General features: G+C 44.5%; 2 protein-coding genes across 2 annotated transcripts in view; one reads left to right on the plus strand and one right to left on the minus strand.

The window, feature by feature from the left end:
- The first annotated feature begins 270 nt into the window (after positions 1–270).
- KIF20A (kinesin family member 20A) lies at positions 271–9,590 on the plus strand. The gene is made up of 19 exons (XM_005557886.5): positions 271–361; positions 819–1,004; positions 2,588–2,677; positions 2,775–2,894; positions 3,481–3,619; positions 3,740–3,927; positions 4,015–4,144; positions 4,323–4,517; positions 4,623–4,734; positions 4,841–4,909; positions 5,113–5,256; positions 5,390–5,555; positions 5,663–5,827; positions 5,958–6,097; positions 6,246–6,348; positions 6,659–6,857; positions 7,102–7,193; positions 7,426–7,563; positions 8,231–9,590. Exons 2-19 carry the CDS (start codon positions 840–842, stop codon positions 8,546–8,548), a joined length of 2,673 nt encoding a protein of 890 aa, XP_005557943.2. The 5' UTR covers positions 271–361; positions 819–839; the 3' UTR covers positions 8,549–9,590.
- CDC23 (cell division cycle 23) overlaps positions 8,782–15,315 on the minus strand; it is a 33,295-nt gene continuing 26,761 nt past the window's right edge. Inside the window, exons 10-16 of the mRNA XM_005557892.5 lie at positions 13,914–14,067; positions 13,676–13,795; positions 13,269–13,344; positions 12,884–12,945; positions 11,247–11,325; positions 11,052–11,171; positions 8,782–10,572 (exon numbers count right to left, since the gene is read on the minus strand). Coding sequence (XP_005557949.1) covers positions 10,402–10,572; positions 11,052–11,171; positions 11,247–11,325; positions 12,884–12,945; positions 13,269–13,344; positions 13,676–13,795; positions 13,914–14,067 — 782 coding nt within the window. The 3' untranslated portion in view covers positions 8,782–10,401. The remainder of the gene's footprint in view (positions 10,573–11,051; positions 11,172–11,246; positions 11,326–12,883; positions 12,946–13,268; positions 13,345–13,675; positions 13,796–13,913; positions 14,068–15,315) is intronic.

The raw sequence follows: 15,315 nt of genomic DNA on the forward strand, positions 1-15,315 counted from the left end.
GGTTCTTAGGTAAGAAATGTCTAAGGTTCAAGAAAAAGGGTTAAGCTGGAAGAATCCCAAGCGAAATAACTCCTAACCCGCGACAGTTGGTAACCCGGACCCACATTAGATCTGAGAGGTCAAGCGGATGCAAACTACTGGAATTCCAGTCGGACCCGCCCCTTTTCCTTACGCAGATTGGTAGCTGCAGACTTCCCTATCTCATTGGCCGAACGAACGCAGCGCGTAATTTAAAATATTGTATCGGTAACAAAGCTGCACCTCGTGGGCGGAGTTGTGCTCTCCGGCTGCGAAAGTCCAGGTTCGGCGACTAGGTGTGAGTGAGCCGGTACCCGAGGAGGAGCAAGTGGCACGTCTTCGGGTGAGTGTGCGGCTGTGCTGGAGCCCGGGTTACCAGCTCTTGCCCACGCGGAATAGGCTTTAAGAAATCGGAACTGCAGCCATCTGTTTTTCTCTTAATGCTGCATCTCTGTTCTCACGGTGGTCCTTGGGTTGAGGTTAGAAAAGGAGCCGAGGGATCCTGACACCACCTCCACAGCACCGGCGGGCGAGGTGCCCTACTTTAGGCCTGGCCTTTTGCTTTTGGAGCCAGATTTCTGTGGACTTCTGTTCGCTTTCAGAAATGCAACCTCAAACTTCTCTCGATTGTTCATTAAGTGAACTTCTCTCATTCCATTCCCCTTTGCCGATAATTAGAGGGGAAAGGAAGTAGGGAGCGGGACCCGGTGTCCTGGGGCAAGGGACTTATTACCTAAAATTCGCGGCCCCTTCTGTCCCTAAAGGTTGTTCTCCCTGCCCACTTTTTGGTCTCTTTTTAGACCTAGGCTGCCCCTGCCGTCATGTCGCAAGGGATCCTTTCTCCGCCAGCGGGCTTGCTGTCCGATGACGATGTCGTAGTCTCTCCCATGTTTGAGTCCACAGCTGCAGATTTGGGGTCTGTGGTACGCAAGAACCTGCTGTCAGACTGCTCTGTCATCTCTACCTCCCTAGAGGACAAGCAGCAGGTAAAGGAACTGGGGAGTGGCTGGGGCAGAAAGTGACATCCTCAGGTCAATAGTTGTCCATACACGGTAGTATGAGGTCAAAGACTAGCAATCCTGAAGGTTTGAGAGATCAATTCAAAATTAGGGGCATGTAGGACAAAATGGCTACGAAAAGAAAAAAAAATTAAGGGCATGACAAGTAAAAAAAAAATTAAGAGTTGTGTGTCCAGAAGAACTATTATTTGCATTGCATTAATGAAATACCCTCAAGTGCATGCTCTCAGTTAATCAGGAAATAATAGTTATCTCTCTTTGCCTTGAGGCCCAGTTGTGCTAAATAATTTGCACAAGGTCATATAGGCATTATGTAAGTGGAATGTATGTTCAGGTTTTGATAGTATCACCATAGCTTCAATTTGTTGTAGCTTTCCTGCTAGGCCAGGGTTTCTCCATCACAGCATTGTTGACATTTGGGGCTAGACAGTTCTTGTAGGGATCTGTCCTGTATATTGTAAGATGTTTAACAGCATTCCTGACATCTACCCACTAGATGTCAGTAGTGCCTTCCCATTTGTGACAATCAAAAAATGTCTTCAGGCACTTCAGGCATTGCTTAAATGGCCTTTGGAGTGGAAATGACCCTGGTTGAGAAACACTGTACTAGGTCCTATGCTAAACATTAACATACATTGTCACATTTTGTGCTTTTATAGAGTTTCTCTTAGAGACTTAAAAAAGTTCCATGACAGCATGGTCCTTGATAATGTCTCTCACTATGGACTATCAGAGCTTCTCAGTTCCTAGGCCATAGTAGGCACTCTAAATATCTGCGGGTTTTTTTGTTTTTTTGGGGTTTTTTGTTTGTTTGCTTGTTTGTTTGTTTTTGAGATGGAGTGTCGCTCTGTCGCCCAGGCTGGAGTGCAGTGGCACAATCTCTGCTCACTGCAACCTCCGCCTCCCGGGTTCAAGTAGTTCTCCCTCCCTCAGCCTCCTCAGTAGCTGGGATTACAGGCACCCCCCACCAAGCCCAGCTAATTTTTGTATTTTTAGTAGCGACGGGATTTTGCTGTGTTGGCCAGGCTGGTCTGGAATGCCTGACCTCAGGTGATCCCCCCCCCTCAGCCTCCCAAAGTGCTGGGATTACAGGCGTGAGCCACTGCGCCCGGCCTCTAAGTATCTGCTGAATTAATGACATGGGTGCTATTATTAACTCCATTCTACAGATGAGGAAATTGAGGCAAAGACTTTCAAGAACTCATAGTTCAAGGTCTCATAGTTACTAAGTGATGGAATTGGGACTCAAATTCAAGTGTGTTTGCCTCTGCTTTGCTTTAATATCACATACAAATTTTCATACCAGTCAATAAATTCTAACTCAGATCATTGGTGTGGCAAGCCAGGTTTGCAGGATAATGATGAGACAGGGAAGGGTGACAAAGTAGTAAAAATGTCCATGTGGGTTGGAATGATTGTGGAACCAAAGAGTAGCTGCACAGAGACATTTGAGGTGAAATGGGGTACTGTTATCATGGTTCCTAGAAACTACTGTTTGCCCATTTGCTGCTGAAATTAATCTGTGGTTCTGGGCTGGAATTCTGCCACAGGTTCCATCTGAGGACGGTACGGAGAAGGTGAAAGTATACTTGAGGGTTAGGCCCTTGTTACCTTCAGAGTTGGAGCGACAGGAAGATCAGGTAAGTGTCTGAGAAGGGAGGATTTAAGGTGAAATGATGCAGTACAAAAGATTCCCAGGAATGCCTTTTGTGACAACTGTATTTTCTCCCTTCTCAGGGTTGTGTCCATATTGACAATGTGGAGACCCTTGTTCTACAAGCACCCAAGGACTCTTTTGCCCTGAAGAGCAATGAGCGGGGAATTGGCCAAGCCACCCACAGGTTCACCTTTTCCCAGGTATGAAGGGTACTGGTTTGTGAACAAAGGACCAACATGTAAGGGCAACTTTATTCCCTCTTTAGAGGGAAAGCTTCTCTACCTGACTGTGAGTTCCTTGTATACGCACACCTACAATTTTGAGGGCCCTAGTTATGTGTTAGTCAATGTGTCAAGCAACATATGTATATCAATTCTGAAAAATTCTATTGCTATTATCATTATTTCCTTATTTTCCTCACAAGGATAGTGTGGCTCAATGAAAGTAATATTGCTGAAGCCATGTAGCTAGTCACTGGTAGAGTTAGGACCTGAGTCTAGATCCATGTATCTCCAAAGCCCACGCTTGTGGGCCATTATATTACCCCATTGTGTGTGCAGCATCAGGCCTAGGGCATAGCATTCCTTAAGTGTTTGTTGATTTGGTTGAAAGATGGACTAGCAGAGAGTGCTTGAGTCCTCAGTGTTTAGGGAACAGCTGGCAGGAAGAAGCTGCTTGAGTGGTCTCCAGAGCCAACCACTCAAGAAGGAATATATCTGCTGGCTCTGCACAGGAGGCAAGTGGGAGATGAAGGATAGGCCTCTAAAAAACTGGGTCTCTCTCTAGATCTTTGGGCCAGAAGTGGGACAAGCATCCTTCTTCAACCTAACTGTGAAGGAGATGGTAAAGGATGTACTCAAAGGGCAGAACTGGCTTATCTATACATATGGAGTCACTAACTCAGGGAAAACCCACACAATTCAAGGTAAGTAGTAAGACTTCACAGGATTCCTGATTGGCTGGTAATGGTGTTATTTTTACCTTTTGAGACTCTGAGTTAGGGGAAGAAGGGCACTTGCCTCAGCTGTCCATCATATGCCTCCAGGTACCATCAAGGATGGAGGGATTCTCCCCCGGTCCTTGGCGCTGATCTTCAATAGCCTCCAAGGCCAGCTTCATCCAACACCTGATCTAAAGCCCTTGCTCTCTAATGAGGTAATCTGGCTAGACAGCAAGCAGATCCGACAGGAGGAAATGAAGAAGCTGTCCCTGCTAAATGGAGGCCTCCAAGAGGTAAAGCATTGATATCCATGGCAGTGGGGGCAGGGGGTACAAATCTCGGGGAAGTTTTGTGCTTACCTTCTCCCTGTGCCCCTCCAGGAGGAGCTGTCCACTTCCTTGAAGAGGAGTGTCTACATTGAAAGTCGGATAGGTACCAGCACCAGCTTTGACAGTGGCATTGCTGGGCTCTCTTCTATCAGTCAATGTACCAGCAGTAGCCAGCTGGATGGTATGTACCATGACTGGGCTCTGCCAAGAAATAGTAGGAACTCACTCCCTGTTCCTAATAGCTGCCAGGAGTACAGACCAGAGGTTGCAATCTGAGGTGTGCCTTCCAAGGCCCCTGCAGGCCAAAAGAGAGATGAACTGCTCTAGATTGATGCCCTATACATTGGCTTCTTCCCCAGAAACAAGTCACCGATGGGCACAGCCAGACACTGCCCCAGTACCTGTCCCGGCAGACATTCGCTTCTCCGTCTGGGTCTCGTTCTTTGAGATCTACAACGAACTGCTTTATGACCTATTAGAACCACCTAGCCAACAGCGCAAGAGGCAGACTTTGCGGCTCTGCGAGGATCAAAATGGCAATCCCTATGTGAAAGGTAAAGGAACATGGGGGGAAGCTGGCATGAACGCTGGAGGGCAACTGGGGAGAGACTGGCAAGAGTTGGATGTTCCCATCTTACACCCCTCTCCTTTGGCCCCAGATCTCAACTGGATTCATGTGCAAGATGCTGAGGAGGCCTGGAAGCTCCTGAAAGTGGGTCGTAAGAACCAGAGCTTTGCCAGCACCCACCTCAACCAGAATTCCAGCCGCAGGTGAGTAGATTGTAAGAATAAACTCTTCACTGTGTTCCAGGAAACATTAGTCCTCTGCCTGGTTATGGAAGATGTGCAATGACTTTTTGTTTTTCTTAACTTCCAGTCACAGCATCTTCTCAATCAGGATCCTACACCTTCAGGGGGAAGGAGATATCGTCCCCAAGATCAGCGAGTAAGTTTTTCCATTTAGAAATGTGGGCTTCTTGGCCATAAATGATAGTTGGGAAAGCATGGAGGAGATCCTTAGGGGAACTACTTGTTCTCCTTCTTTGGGTACAGAGATTCTTAGTGGGCCATCCCCTTTCCAGAATTACAAAAAGGGCCAGAAGGCTCAACATGTGAGGCCCTTATGTCAGATCCTGTGCATCATTCTAGGCTGTCACTCTGTGATCTGGCTGGCTCAGAGCGCTGCAAAGATCAGAAGAGTGGTGAACGGTTGAAGGAAGCAGGAAACATTAACACCTCTCTGCACACCCTGGGCCGCTGTATTGCTGCCCTTCGTCAAAATCAGCAGAACCGGTGAGCTTTTGACTATAAGCCCTGGGCTCAGAAATTTGCTAAGAGACTTCCTGGTCACCAGTGGGGATGGTGCTAGGATACCCAAAGGACTGGTGTTCTGCTCACAGCTCTATTATCTCTGATTCTCTGCCAGGTCAAAGCAGAACCTGGTTCCCTTCCGTGACAGCAAGTTGACTCGAGTGTTCCAAGGTTTCTTCACAGGCCGAGGCCGTTCCTGCATGATTGTCAATGTGAATCCCTGTGCATCTACCTATGATGAAACTCTTCATGTGGCCAAGTTCTCAGCCATTGCTAGCCAGGTGAGAAGCCAGAGGTGTGATGGGTGTGCTCACTTGGAACTAGTAACTCTAAGAAAGCTCCTAGGGACTATTTACGGAGTCAAGTAAGATATTTTTTTTCCCTCTAGCTTGTGCATGCCCCACCTATGCAACTGGGATTCCCATCCCTGCACTCGTTCATCAAGGAACATAGTCTTCAGGCACCCCCCAGCTTAGAGAAAGGAGCTAAGGCAGACGCAGGCCTTGATGATGACATTGAAAACGAAACTGACATCTCCATGTATGGCAAAGAGGTGAGAATACAAGAAAGCTTTAGTGTAGCAGCCTAGTAGCTACACATTTTTCCATAGTGCCTTCCAGCTGGGCTTGTGCCTTTTGAGGGCATGAGCGTCTGATGACCTCTGACATGTGTGTCTCTCCTAGGAGCTCCTGCAAGTAGTGGAAGCCATGAAGACACTGCTTTTGAAGGAACGACAGGAAAAGCTGCAGCTGGAGATGCATCTCCGAGATGAAATTTGCAATGAGATGGTAGAACAGATGCAACAGCGGGAACAGTGGTGCAGGTACTAGCTGAGTGACCCCTCTTGCTCTGTCACCTGGGACAGAGGGTGGGAAGTAAGGAGTTAGGTGGAGTTGTGCCTCAAGATCTGTTTCCCAAGTTCACTCCTCGGAACCTTCACTTACTTCTCTTTTCTCCTCTGTTTCTGACAGTGAACATTTGGACACCCAAAAGGAACTATTAGAGGAAATGTATGAAGAAAAACTAAACATCCTCAAGGAGTCACTGACAAGTTTTTACCAAGAAGAGATTCAGGTGAGTTGCCCTGAGCCAGCTCCAATTAGCTGCTCAGATTTCCATCACTAGCTTGCCTGAAGTAAAGTGATTTTATAAACTACTCCAGTAAGGGCAGGAATATAGAATTCCCTTTTCTCTATTACCCATAGTGCTTTGGGTTCAACCTGTGTTTGGTGAATTAAGGGTTTAGTTGGCCAGGAAATCGTATTAAGTGCTAACAAAAGGTTTTCAAGGGATCAGTGTCACAAGTGCTTTGTTTGTTCAGTCATCTGTCTTGGCAGTATTTTTCTGGCTCTGCAAAGAATTGTGCTCTCTGCTTCCCTCTTAGGAGCGGGATGAAAAGATTGAAGAGCTAGAAGCTCTCTTGCAGGAAGCCAGACAACAGTCAGTGGCCCATCAGCAATCAGGGTCTGAATTGTCACTACGGCGGTCACAAAGGTTGGCAGCTTCTGCCTCCACCCAGCAGCTTCAGGAGGTTAAAGCTAAATTACACCAGTGCAAAGCAGAGCTAAACTCCACCACTGAAGGTGAGGAAAGAGACAGGCAGGAAACAACAGTGGTTCAGGGAAGAGCTGTTACTCAAACCCAGGCCCTCTAACTCCTGCTGTAACATAATTTCCTAAACTGCAAGCTACATCCCCCTGACATTTCAATCTAGGATGCACATAGCCTCACTTTTTATATTTGCTGCAAGCTACTGTTAGTTAAAGAGGTTAGTCCAAGGCTAAAACACCCCCCACATATTTTAAATTTCCTGTTTCCTTCCCTCAGAGTTGCATAAGTATCAGAAAATGTTAGAACCACCACCCTCAGCCAAGCCCTTCACCATTGATGTGGACAAGAAGTTAGAAGAGGGCCAGAAGGTAATTACATTTCTGTTTACCAAACTCTTACCTAAGGTAATTTCCCACATGCAACACTCTATCACTGGTTCATGTGAAGACAAGATGTTCGTTGTGCACAGTTCAGGAAAGTGGCTATTTCACTCAGCTGACTAGCCTTTCTAATTTTCTCTTCAAATGGCTACCTGACCCCTCCAGATCATTATCCTGGTTGCTCTTGGCTACAATATGATTCCTACTTCCCCTTTTTCAGAATATAAGGCTGTTGCGGACAGAGCTTCAGAAACTTGGTGAGTCTCTCCAATCAGCAGAGAGAGCTTGTTGCCACAGCACTGGGGCAGGAAAACTTCGTCAAGCCTTGACCACTTGTGATGACATCTTAATCAAACAGGTTAGGGCAAATTATATACCCACTTCTCTCCTCCCAGCCCACTCCAATGTGTATGTGAGAAAGGAAAGAGGACCAGAAGAAAAAGGTAAAGATTTTTAGGCTGAATTTATAGTGAGAGCAATATATTTGCAAAGTAAAAATAACTATTCTTTGTTAAGCATTTACTAAGTAGCAGGCACTGTGCTAAGTAATTTATAGGCATTTTCTGTCACAGTCACCTTACGGAAGTAGTTACTGTCATATTTCATCTAAAATGCTACTGATTATAAGAAACCATTATTTTATGTACTACTAAGAAAAAAGTAACAATTTAGCTATGACATTTCTCATCAGTAAGATGCATCCTGATTCCAGAGATATTAAAATGTTAAAACTGTATATCTTAAACTCAACATTTAATTTGATATCTAGAGACTGAAGCACTTAGAAATTAAATTTACTCAAGCTACCTTATGTGTTAGAAGATGTCCTATTCAGCACTGCTTATGTTTTGTTCTCAGAAAAATGTCCCCTTATTCAGTTATAAGCTCTGACCTTAAAGAGTTTTAATCTTTTAAGAAACAGTTGTTAGTAACTAGTAATGGATGGTATGTATTACCCTTAGCCCTCTCGTTTCTCTAATATACCAGACAAAAGTGTTTTCTCTAACTTTATTGATCTTCCTTAGGACCAGACTCTGGCTGAACTGCAGAACAACATGGTACTAGTGAAACTGGACCTTCGGAAGAAGGCAGCATGTATTGCTGAGCAGTATCATACTGTGCTAAAACTCCAAGGCCAGGTTTCTGCCAAAAAGCGCCTTGGTGCCAACCAGGAAAACCAGCAACCAAACCAACAACCACCAGGGAAGAAACCATTCCTTCGAAATTTACTTCCCCGGACACCAACCTGCCAAAGCTCAACAGACTGCAGCCCTTATGCCCGGATCCTACGCTCACGGCGCTCCCCTTTACTCAAATCTGGGCCTTTTGGCAAAAAGTACTAAGGCTGTGGGGAAAGAGAAGAGCAGTCGTGGCCCTGAGGTGGGTCAGCTACTCTCGTGAAAAAATAGGTCTCTTTTATGCTTTACCATATATCAGGAATTATATCCATGATGCAATACTCAGACACTAGCTTTTTTCCCACTTTTATATTATAACCACCTATGTAATCTCATGGGTTTTTTTTTTATTTACTTCTATGGTATCTATGCACACAAAAACAGTTATATTAAAGATATTATTGTTCACATTTTTTATTCAAAATGTAGCAAAATCATTAAAACAAATTATAAAAGGGGCAGAAAAATTGAGAATCAAACATCATTCTGGACCATGGGAACCTTGAAAAGGCATGGCAGTGGAGACCAGTAACTAGTATACAGCTTGCTTAAGAAGGCTTAGTAACAGATGAATTCAAGTTGTATTAGATATTCTAAACCTTCCTTAACATAAGATGAAGTGTCAGCCGGGCGCGGTGCCTCACACCTGTAATCCCAGCACTTTGGAAGGCTGAGACGGGCAGATCCCGAGGTCAGGAGATCAAGACCATCCTGGCTAACACAGTGAAACCTCGTCTCTACTAAAAATACAAAAAGAAAAAAAAAATTAGCCTGGCATGGTGGCGGGCGCCTGTAGTCCCAGCTACTCGGGAGGCCGAGGCAGCAGAATGGTGTGAACCCAGGAGGCGGAGCCTGCAGTGAGCCGAAATTGCCCCACTGCACTCCAGCCTGGGTGACAGAGCAAGACTCTGTCTCAACAAACAAACATATGTTAGGAGGTAAAAAGGTAACACAAAATTCTGGGAATAAGAATGAAGTCTGGACCCTGAGCTCAGAATGATCCATAGCATCTATTGTGCAAATATATTACAGCAGATATTATAGCATATTACCTCCTGCTGCACATACATGCACAGGCCTGAAACTCTCCAAGAGCACCATAAAAATGATTCCCTTTACCTCATCTAGATAAAGGCTGAAAAAGATGTATTCTGTTGCAGATGGGAGGGGAAAAAATAGACAATTACATTGAAAATTTATTAAAACAGACCAGCTTGAAGTGAGTTTATTTTTGTCTGTATAATCACAAATGTTATTTCCAAATGTCCGTGAAATTATCTATAATCCTATCACCTTGCTTTGCTTTGGTAGGAGTATAGCTAACAATATAGCCATCTTTTGCCCTCAGTAAGGGCTATCAGCAGTTCCAAGCTCTGTGAGATTCTTTTTGCCCTTCTTTTATTCAACTCTAGTAAATTACTTCCAATTTGAAAGCTTTTAGAAGACCCCCCAAAACTGTTTTGGAAGATTGTCTCCCTAGAGTAAGTACAAATGGATAGCTCTATTCCATTTAAACCTAATCTCTGACATCAGAATAGGGATCATGCTCAGCAAATCCAAGAGCAAGGTCATTTGTATCCATTGCTCTGACTTCTTCCTAGGGTACTCAGTGCCCTACTGCTAGCTGACTGTAGAGCGGCAGACTTTCCTCCTTTCTTTCACTCTCAGCAGCACTGAAACTGTTCCTGTAGCATTGCCTGTGCTAAAGTGCTATAAAAGCGACTTTCTTGGGGGCAAAAAAAAAAAATTTTTTTTTCAGAGAAGAAGGCCAAAATCTATAGCCACTCTCTGGACATAAGTGAGATAGAAGTACTTCTAACTGGCAAGATAATGTCTATTCCTGCCAGCATTCTGTCAGTCGGCCTCTGAAGGTAATTATACAAGCTGTCCCTATGGAGCTGTTGCCATCTGTAGAAACAAGAAGAGCTGAGGTCCTTGGAACAGACGTGCTGTTCTTTACATGGAGGTAAGGCTTAATTAAGATGGGTCTAACAATGTGCTGGCTTGACAGTAGCCAACTATGGCGTGACAGAAGACAAGTTGAGTGGAGAAACTCTGCGTGTGGGGGTGTTGTTAGCAGAGAGTGAAGCAGGCAGGAAAAAGGGAGCAGACACCTCGGTGGTAGGAGTCTCGCCTTGGTTCCGAAGCTGTAGGATTTGCCGGAGTAAGGCCTTACCTTCTTCCCGGGTCTGCAACAAAGTCAGGCAAATGTTTCAAAACATGTCCAAGGCTAGTCTCAAAAACAAGTTATTAAGATGCTGATATACAACTTCCACAGATCAAGGCAGGCACGTAAGCTTGCTTGTTTTTTTTTGAGATGGGGTCTCACTGTGTCACCCAGGCTACACTGCAGTGGTGTGATCAAGGCTCACTGCAGCTTCGACCTCCCAGGCTCAAGTGATCCTCTCACCTCAGCCTCCCAAGTAGCCGGGACCACAGGCATGCACCACCAAACCTGGTGAAATTTATTTTTTGTAGAGACAAGGTCTCCCTTTTTTGTCCAGGCTCATCTTGAACTCCTGGGCACAAGCAATCCTCCTGCCTCAGCCTCCCAAAGTGTTGGGATTATAGGCGTGAGCCACTGCGCCTGGCCAAGGTAGGCTTTCCACTTAAGTATCTTATGTTCTAGCCTAAAATTCAGACCTTTTATTAAAGAACTGATACTCACATCATTGAATGCACAACACTTTTGTGCACAAGTTGAAGCTTCATCCCACAGTTTGCACTTAAAATAGTACTGGGCCAGATAGCGAAAAGCAGTGCTTTCTTCTAAGTGTTCTACTATTTCCTAGAAAGAGAAAGCAAAATGACTGAGGTGACAGTAATAATATCAGCAATACAATTCTCACGCTATGATACATACCCCACAGGAATAGATATCTTGGATATATTTGATGTAACACTGGGCAGCCTGTTCTGACTCAGTCAACTGTTCATGAAGCCTACAAAAGAAACTGGTCTTTAAGTACCAATGAAATCCCAAAGCAACTTAGTGATTAAAAAAAGTAAAAGTACGGCCAAAAAAAACAATACATAGGTAAGTATCAATTTTAACATAAATGACACTCTTGGAACTAGAATAGTATTAGATGTTATAGTTACTGTTATCAAAGCTTAGAATAATTACTCTGCTAATGATGGAAGGAGAGTTAGTAAACAGTAATATCTAAGCTAGATAATACATCCTTGCAAAAATTATCTAGTAATACTCAGAGTAAGGTGGCTCGTGCCTGTAATCCCAGCACTTTGGGAGGCCAAGGAGAGCAGATCACTTGAGGTCAGGAGTTCAAGACCAGCATGGTCAACAAGGTGAAACCTCATCTCTACTAAAAATACAAAAATTAGCCAGGCGTTGTGACACATGCCTGTAATCCCACCTACTCAGGAGGCTGGAGCACGAGAATTGCTTGAACTTGGGAGGTGGAGGTTGCAGTGAGCCAAGATCACACCACTACACTCCAGCCTGGGCCACAGAGTGTGACTCTGACTCAAAAAAAAAAAAAAAAAAGCTGGGTGCGGTGGCTCACACCTGTAACCCCAGCACTTTGGGAGGCCAAGGCAGGTGGGTCACCAGAGATCAGGAGTTCAAGACCAGCCTGGCCAACATGGCAAAACCCTGTTTCTACTAAAAAATACAAAAATTAGCCAGGTGTGGTGGCACGCACCTGAAATCCCAGCTACTCAGGAGACTGAGGCAGGAGAATCGTTTGAACCCAGGAGGCAGAGGTTGCACACCAGCCTGCATGACAGAACAAGACTCTGTCTCAAAAAAAAAAAGATACCAAGTGGTCAGGCATGGTGGCACAGGGCCATAATCCTAGCTACTCTCTAATCTGGCTGAGACCAATGATTTCAAGACCAACCTGGTCATCATAGCAAGATCCTATCTGTAAATTACAAAAAAAAAAGACACCAAGCAACTCAATTTTTTTTCCTAAGAATCCAGACAGGAACCTCTTTACATTCAAGAACCTCTTTGCCTACTCTTTGAGTAATTCCTAATTTTTCTGGCCCTTATTAGGAAATTAATACTGAAAGTAGTTTTCCTAGACACAAAAATTTTATCCTTTCTTCAAATCAATCTTGATCTCTTGCTTTAATAGGAAAGCAACTGCCCTCCTTCAAGAGAAGTAGCATTCTCTTTTTATTTTTTTTATTTTGAGACAGAGTTTCACTCTTGTTGCCCCCACTGGAGAGCAATGGCGCGATCTCGGCTCACTGCAACCTCCGCCTCCTGGGTCTCGAACTCCTGACCTCAGCTCATCCACCTCCCTCGGCCTCCCAAAGTGCTGGGATTACAGGCATGAGCCACTGCGCCTGGCCAGAAATGGCATTCTCTAGGGTCAAGATGGCTACATTCACAGACCAGCATTCATATATCCTGCTACATCCCCACACCCACGTAGAATTATGGGTGGATGGGAGGCTCTAGAACATGCAGGACCCACATCCCAGAGAAGCCAACAGAAATATCAATAGCATTTCACTCCTTTCACTCACTTTGCCAGTTTCACCAGAGCCATTTTCTCCACATCTCCCACGGCGTAAGCTCTCCAATAACACTGTCAAAAAAATAAACTGGTCATTTTGACCATTGTCCCATGTGCCACAACTAAATCATATGAAGGTTAAGACACTGCAAGCCTCCCAGAAGTTCAGATTTATAGAATGCAAGGCATTACTAGTTCTGATAGGTCTAGGCTACACACTGACATTCCCACTGATGACCTTGGCCCAGCTTTGCTTTCAGACTATGTATCTATAAATATTCAGACCTTCCTATGCACCTAGATCAGAATAAGGGGAAAATTAGAGCACAGATAGCCCAACCTTCATCTAAACAGCACATTTCCACTCAAATTCTTCAGGAACCAATTTAAGGTACCTTTTTGGCTTCCACTAGTTGATTGAGTTTCTCGTAACATTCTCCTAAAGCAACCAGCATGCGAGAATCATTGGGTCTGAGAAAGAAGAATAGGCAGTCTGAGCAAAGACTTGACAGAAACTGAGGTTCTCCCTTGAGGAACCAGTACACCACTATTTCAAATCTATGCAACAACTGGTCTTTTACTTAATGCTCCATATAATAGATTACTTTGTGTTTGTAATTATACTATTAACCCATTAGTGAAATACGTTAAATGAAAATAACCAAACAGCATTTAGCAACTTTAAACTCAGATCCCCAAGAGTAAAAACCATCTACTGTGATTTGTCAATAGCTATCAAAAGAGGGAAAAAAAGATATTAGCCCTTCTCATATCAGATGCATTGTCAAGTGACCAGGCTTACCGAAGCTGGTGGGCCCGTCTATAATAATAAAGGCAGTAAAATGGCATCTTAAGGATTTCATAGGTCTGCCCAAGGCCATACCAAGCTCTGTAGTCCCGCTTGTTGACCTCAATGGCATGTCTAAGAAATGGAAAAGACAAGTTGTTAAGAAGGCAGAATCAAGGTTAGCAACTTGCAGGCTTAGAGGCTCCTAACATCACAGCAGTCTGCTCTACCTCACCGCCCTCTAGATAATCACCTATATGCCTGGATAGCAGCAGACGTGTTCTTCATCTCCATGTACTCATGTCCCATCAGTGTCCAGGCACCAAGATACCGAGGATTTAATTTCAGGGCTCTCTGGAAATACAAGGCTGCTTTCTCATGCTGAGAACGTAAACTGTAATAATTGCCTGATTAAAAATCAAACAAAAAAATGAATAATCAGAAAGGTAAAAATAAAAGTCTATTAAAATAGATAGCATTCCACCAAATGGGTGTGAAACCATAATCCATTCCTTCTAAAGTCCTGGCAAAACACCCAAATTGTACAAAAGGGAAATATTCCCTTGGGAAATATATTTCATATATCACATATTCTGGTTTAAAAAAAAAGTATTCTTTTTTTTTTTTTTTTTTTTTGAGACGGAGTCTCGCTCTGTCACCCAGGCTGGAGTGCAGTGGCCGGATCTCAGCTCACTGCAAGCTCCGCCTCCCGGGTTCACGCCATTCTCCTGCCTCAGCCTCCCGAGTAGCTGGGACTACAGGCGCCGCCACCTCGCCCGGCTAAGTTTTTGTATTTTTAGTAGAGACGGGGTTTCACTGTGTTAGCCAGGATGGTCTCGATCTCCTGACCTCGTGATCCGCCCGTCTCGGCCTCCCAAAGTGCTGGGATTACAGGCTTGAGCCACCGCGCCCGGCCTCTTTTTTTTTTTTTTTTTTATTTTTTTTTTTGAGACGGAGTCTTGCTCTGTTGCCCAGGCCGGAGTGCAGTGGTGCGATCTCAGCTCACTGCAAGCTCCGCCTCCCAGGTTCATGCCATTCTCCTGCCTCAGCCTCCCAAGTAGCTGGGACTACAGGCGCCCGCCACCACGCCCAGCTAATTTTTTTGTAGTTTTAGTAGAGATGGGGTTTCACCATGCTATCCGGGATGGTCTCGATCTCCTGATCTCATGATCCGCCCGCCTCATCCTCCCAAAGTGCTGGGATTACAGGCGTGAGCCACGGTGCCCAGCCCAGTATTTTCAGTGTCATAGCTCTACTTGGGAGGAATCTGTCTTTCCTAAGTAATTCTAGCAAAGTTCAGTTGTGTTTAATAAGGAATTATAAATCAACTAATCTTACATTATTTTGTGCTCACATGCTTATGTTGAGTTAATCCCTGATATATAAGCAAGAAATAAATTTTCCCCAATTGCTTTTTAAAAAATGATCACTACACAGCCCAATGCTCCAAATCCCATATTTATATGAAGGTGAGAGAGAAAACAGATCAATATTTATAATTTGCTACAAACACAGTGACTTCTATCAAGACACAGGCAGAAAAGGGTAAAGTACAGTAAAGTACAGAGAGGTCAAGACTGCCTGAGAATGAACTTGCTGCATCTCAAAAATCTACAGGGAAAAGCAATGAACCAGAGCTACATTAAAGAAAAAAT

This window comes from Macaca fascicularis, chromosome 6, assembly GCF_037993035.2.
Source record: "Macaca fascicularis isolate 582-1 chromosome 6, T2T-MFA8v1.1".
NCBI classification, from domain to species: domain Eukaryota; kingdom Metazoa; phylum Chordata; class Mammalia; order Primates; family Cercopithecidae; genus Macaca; species Macaca fascicularis.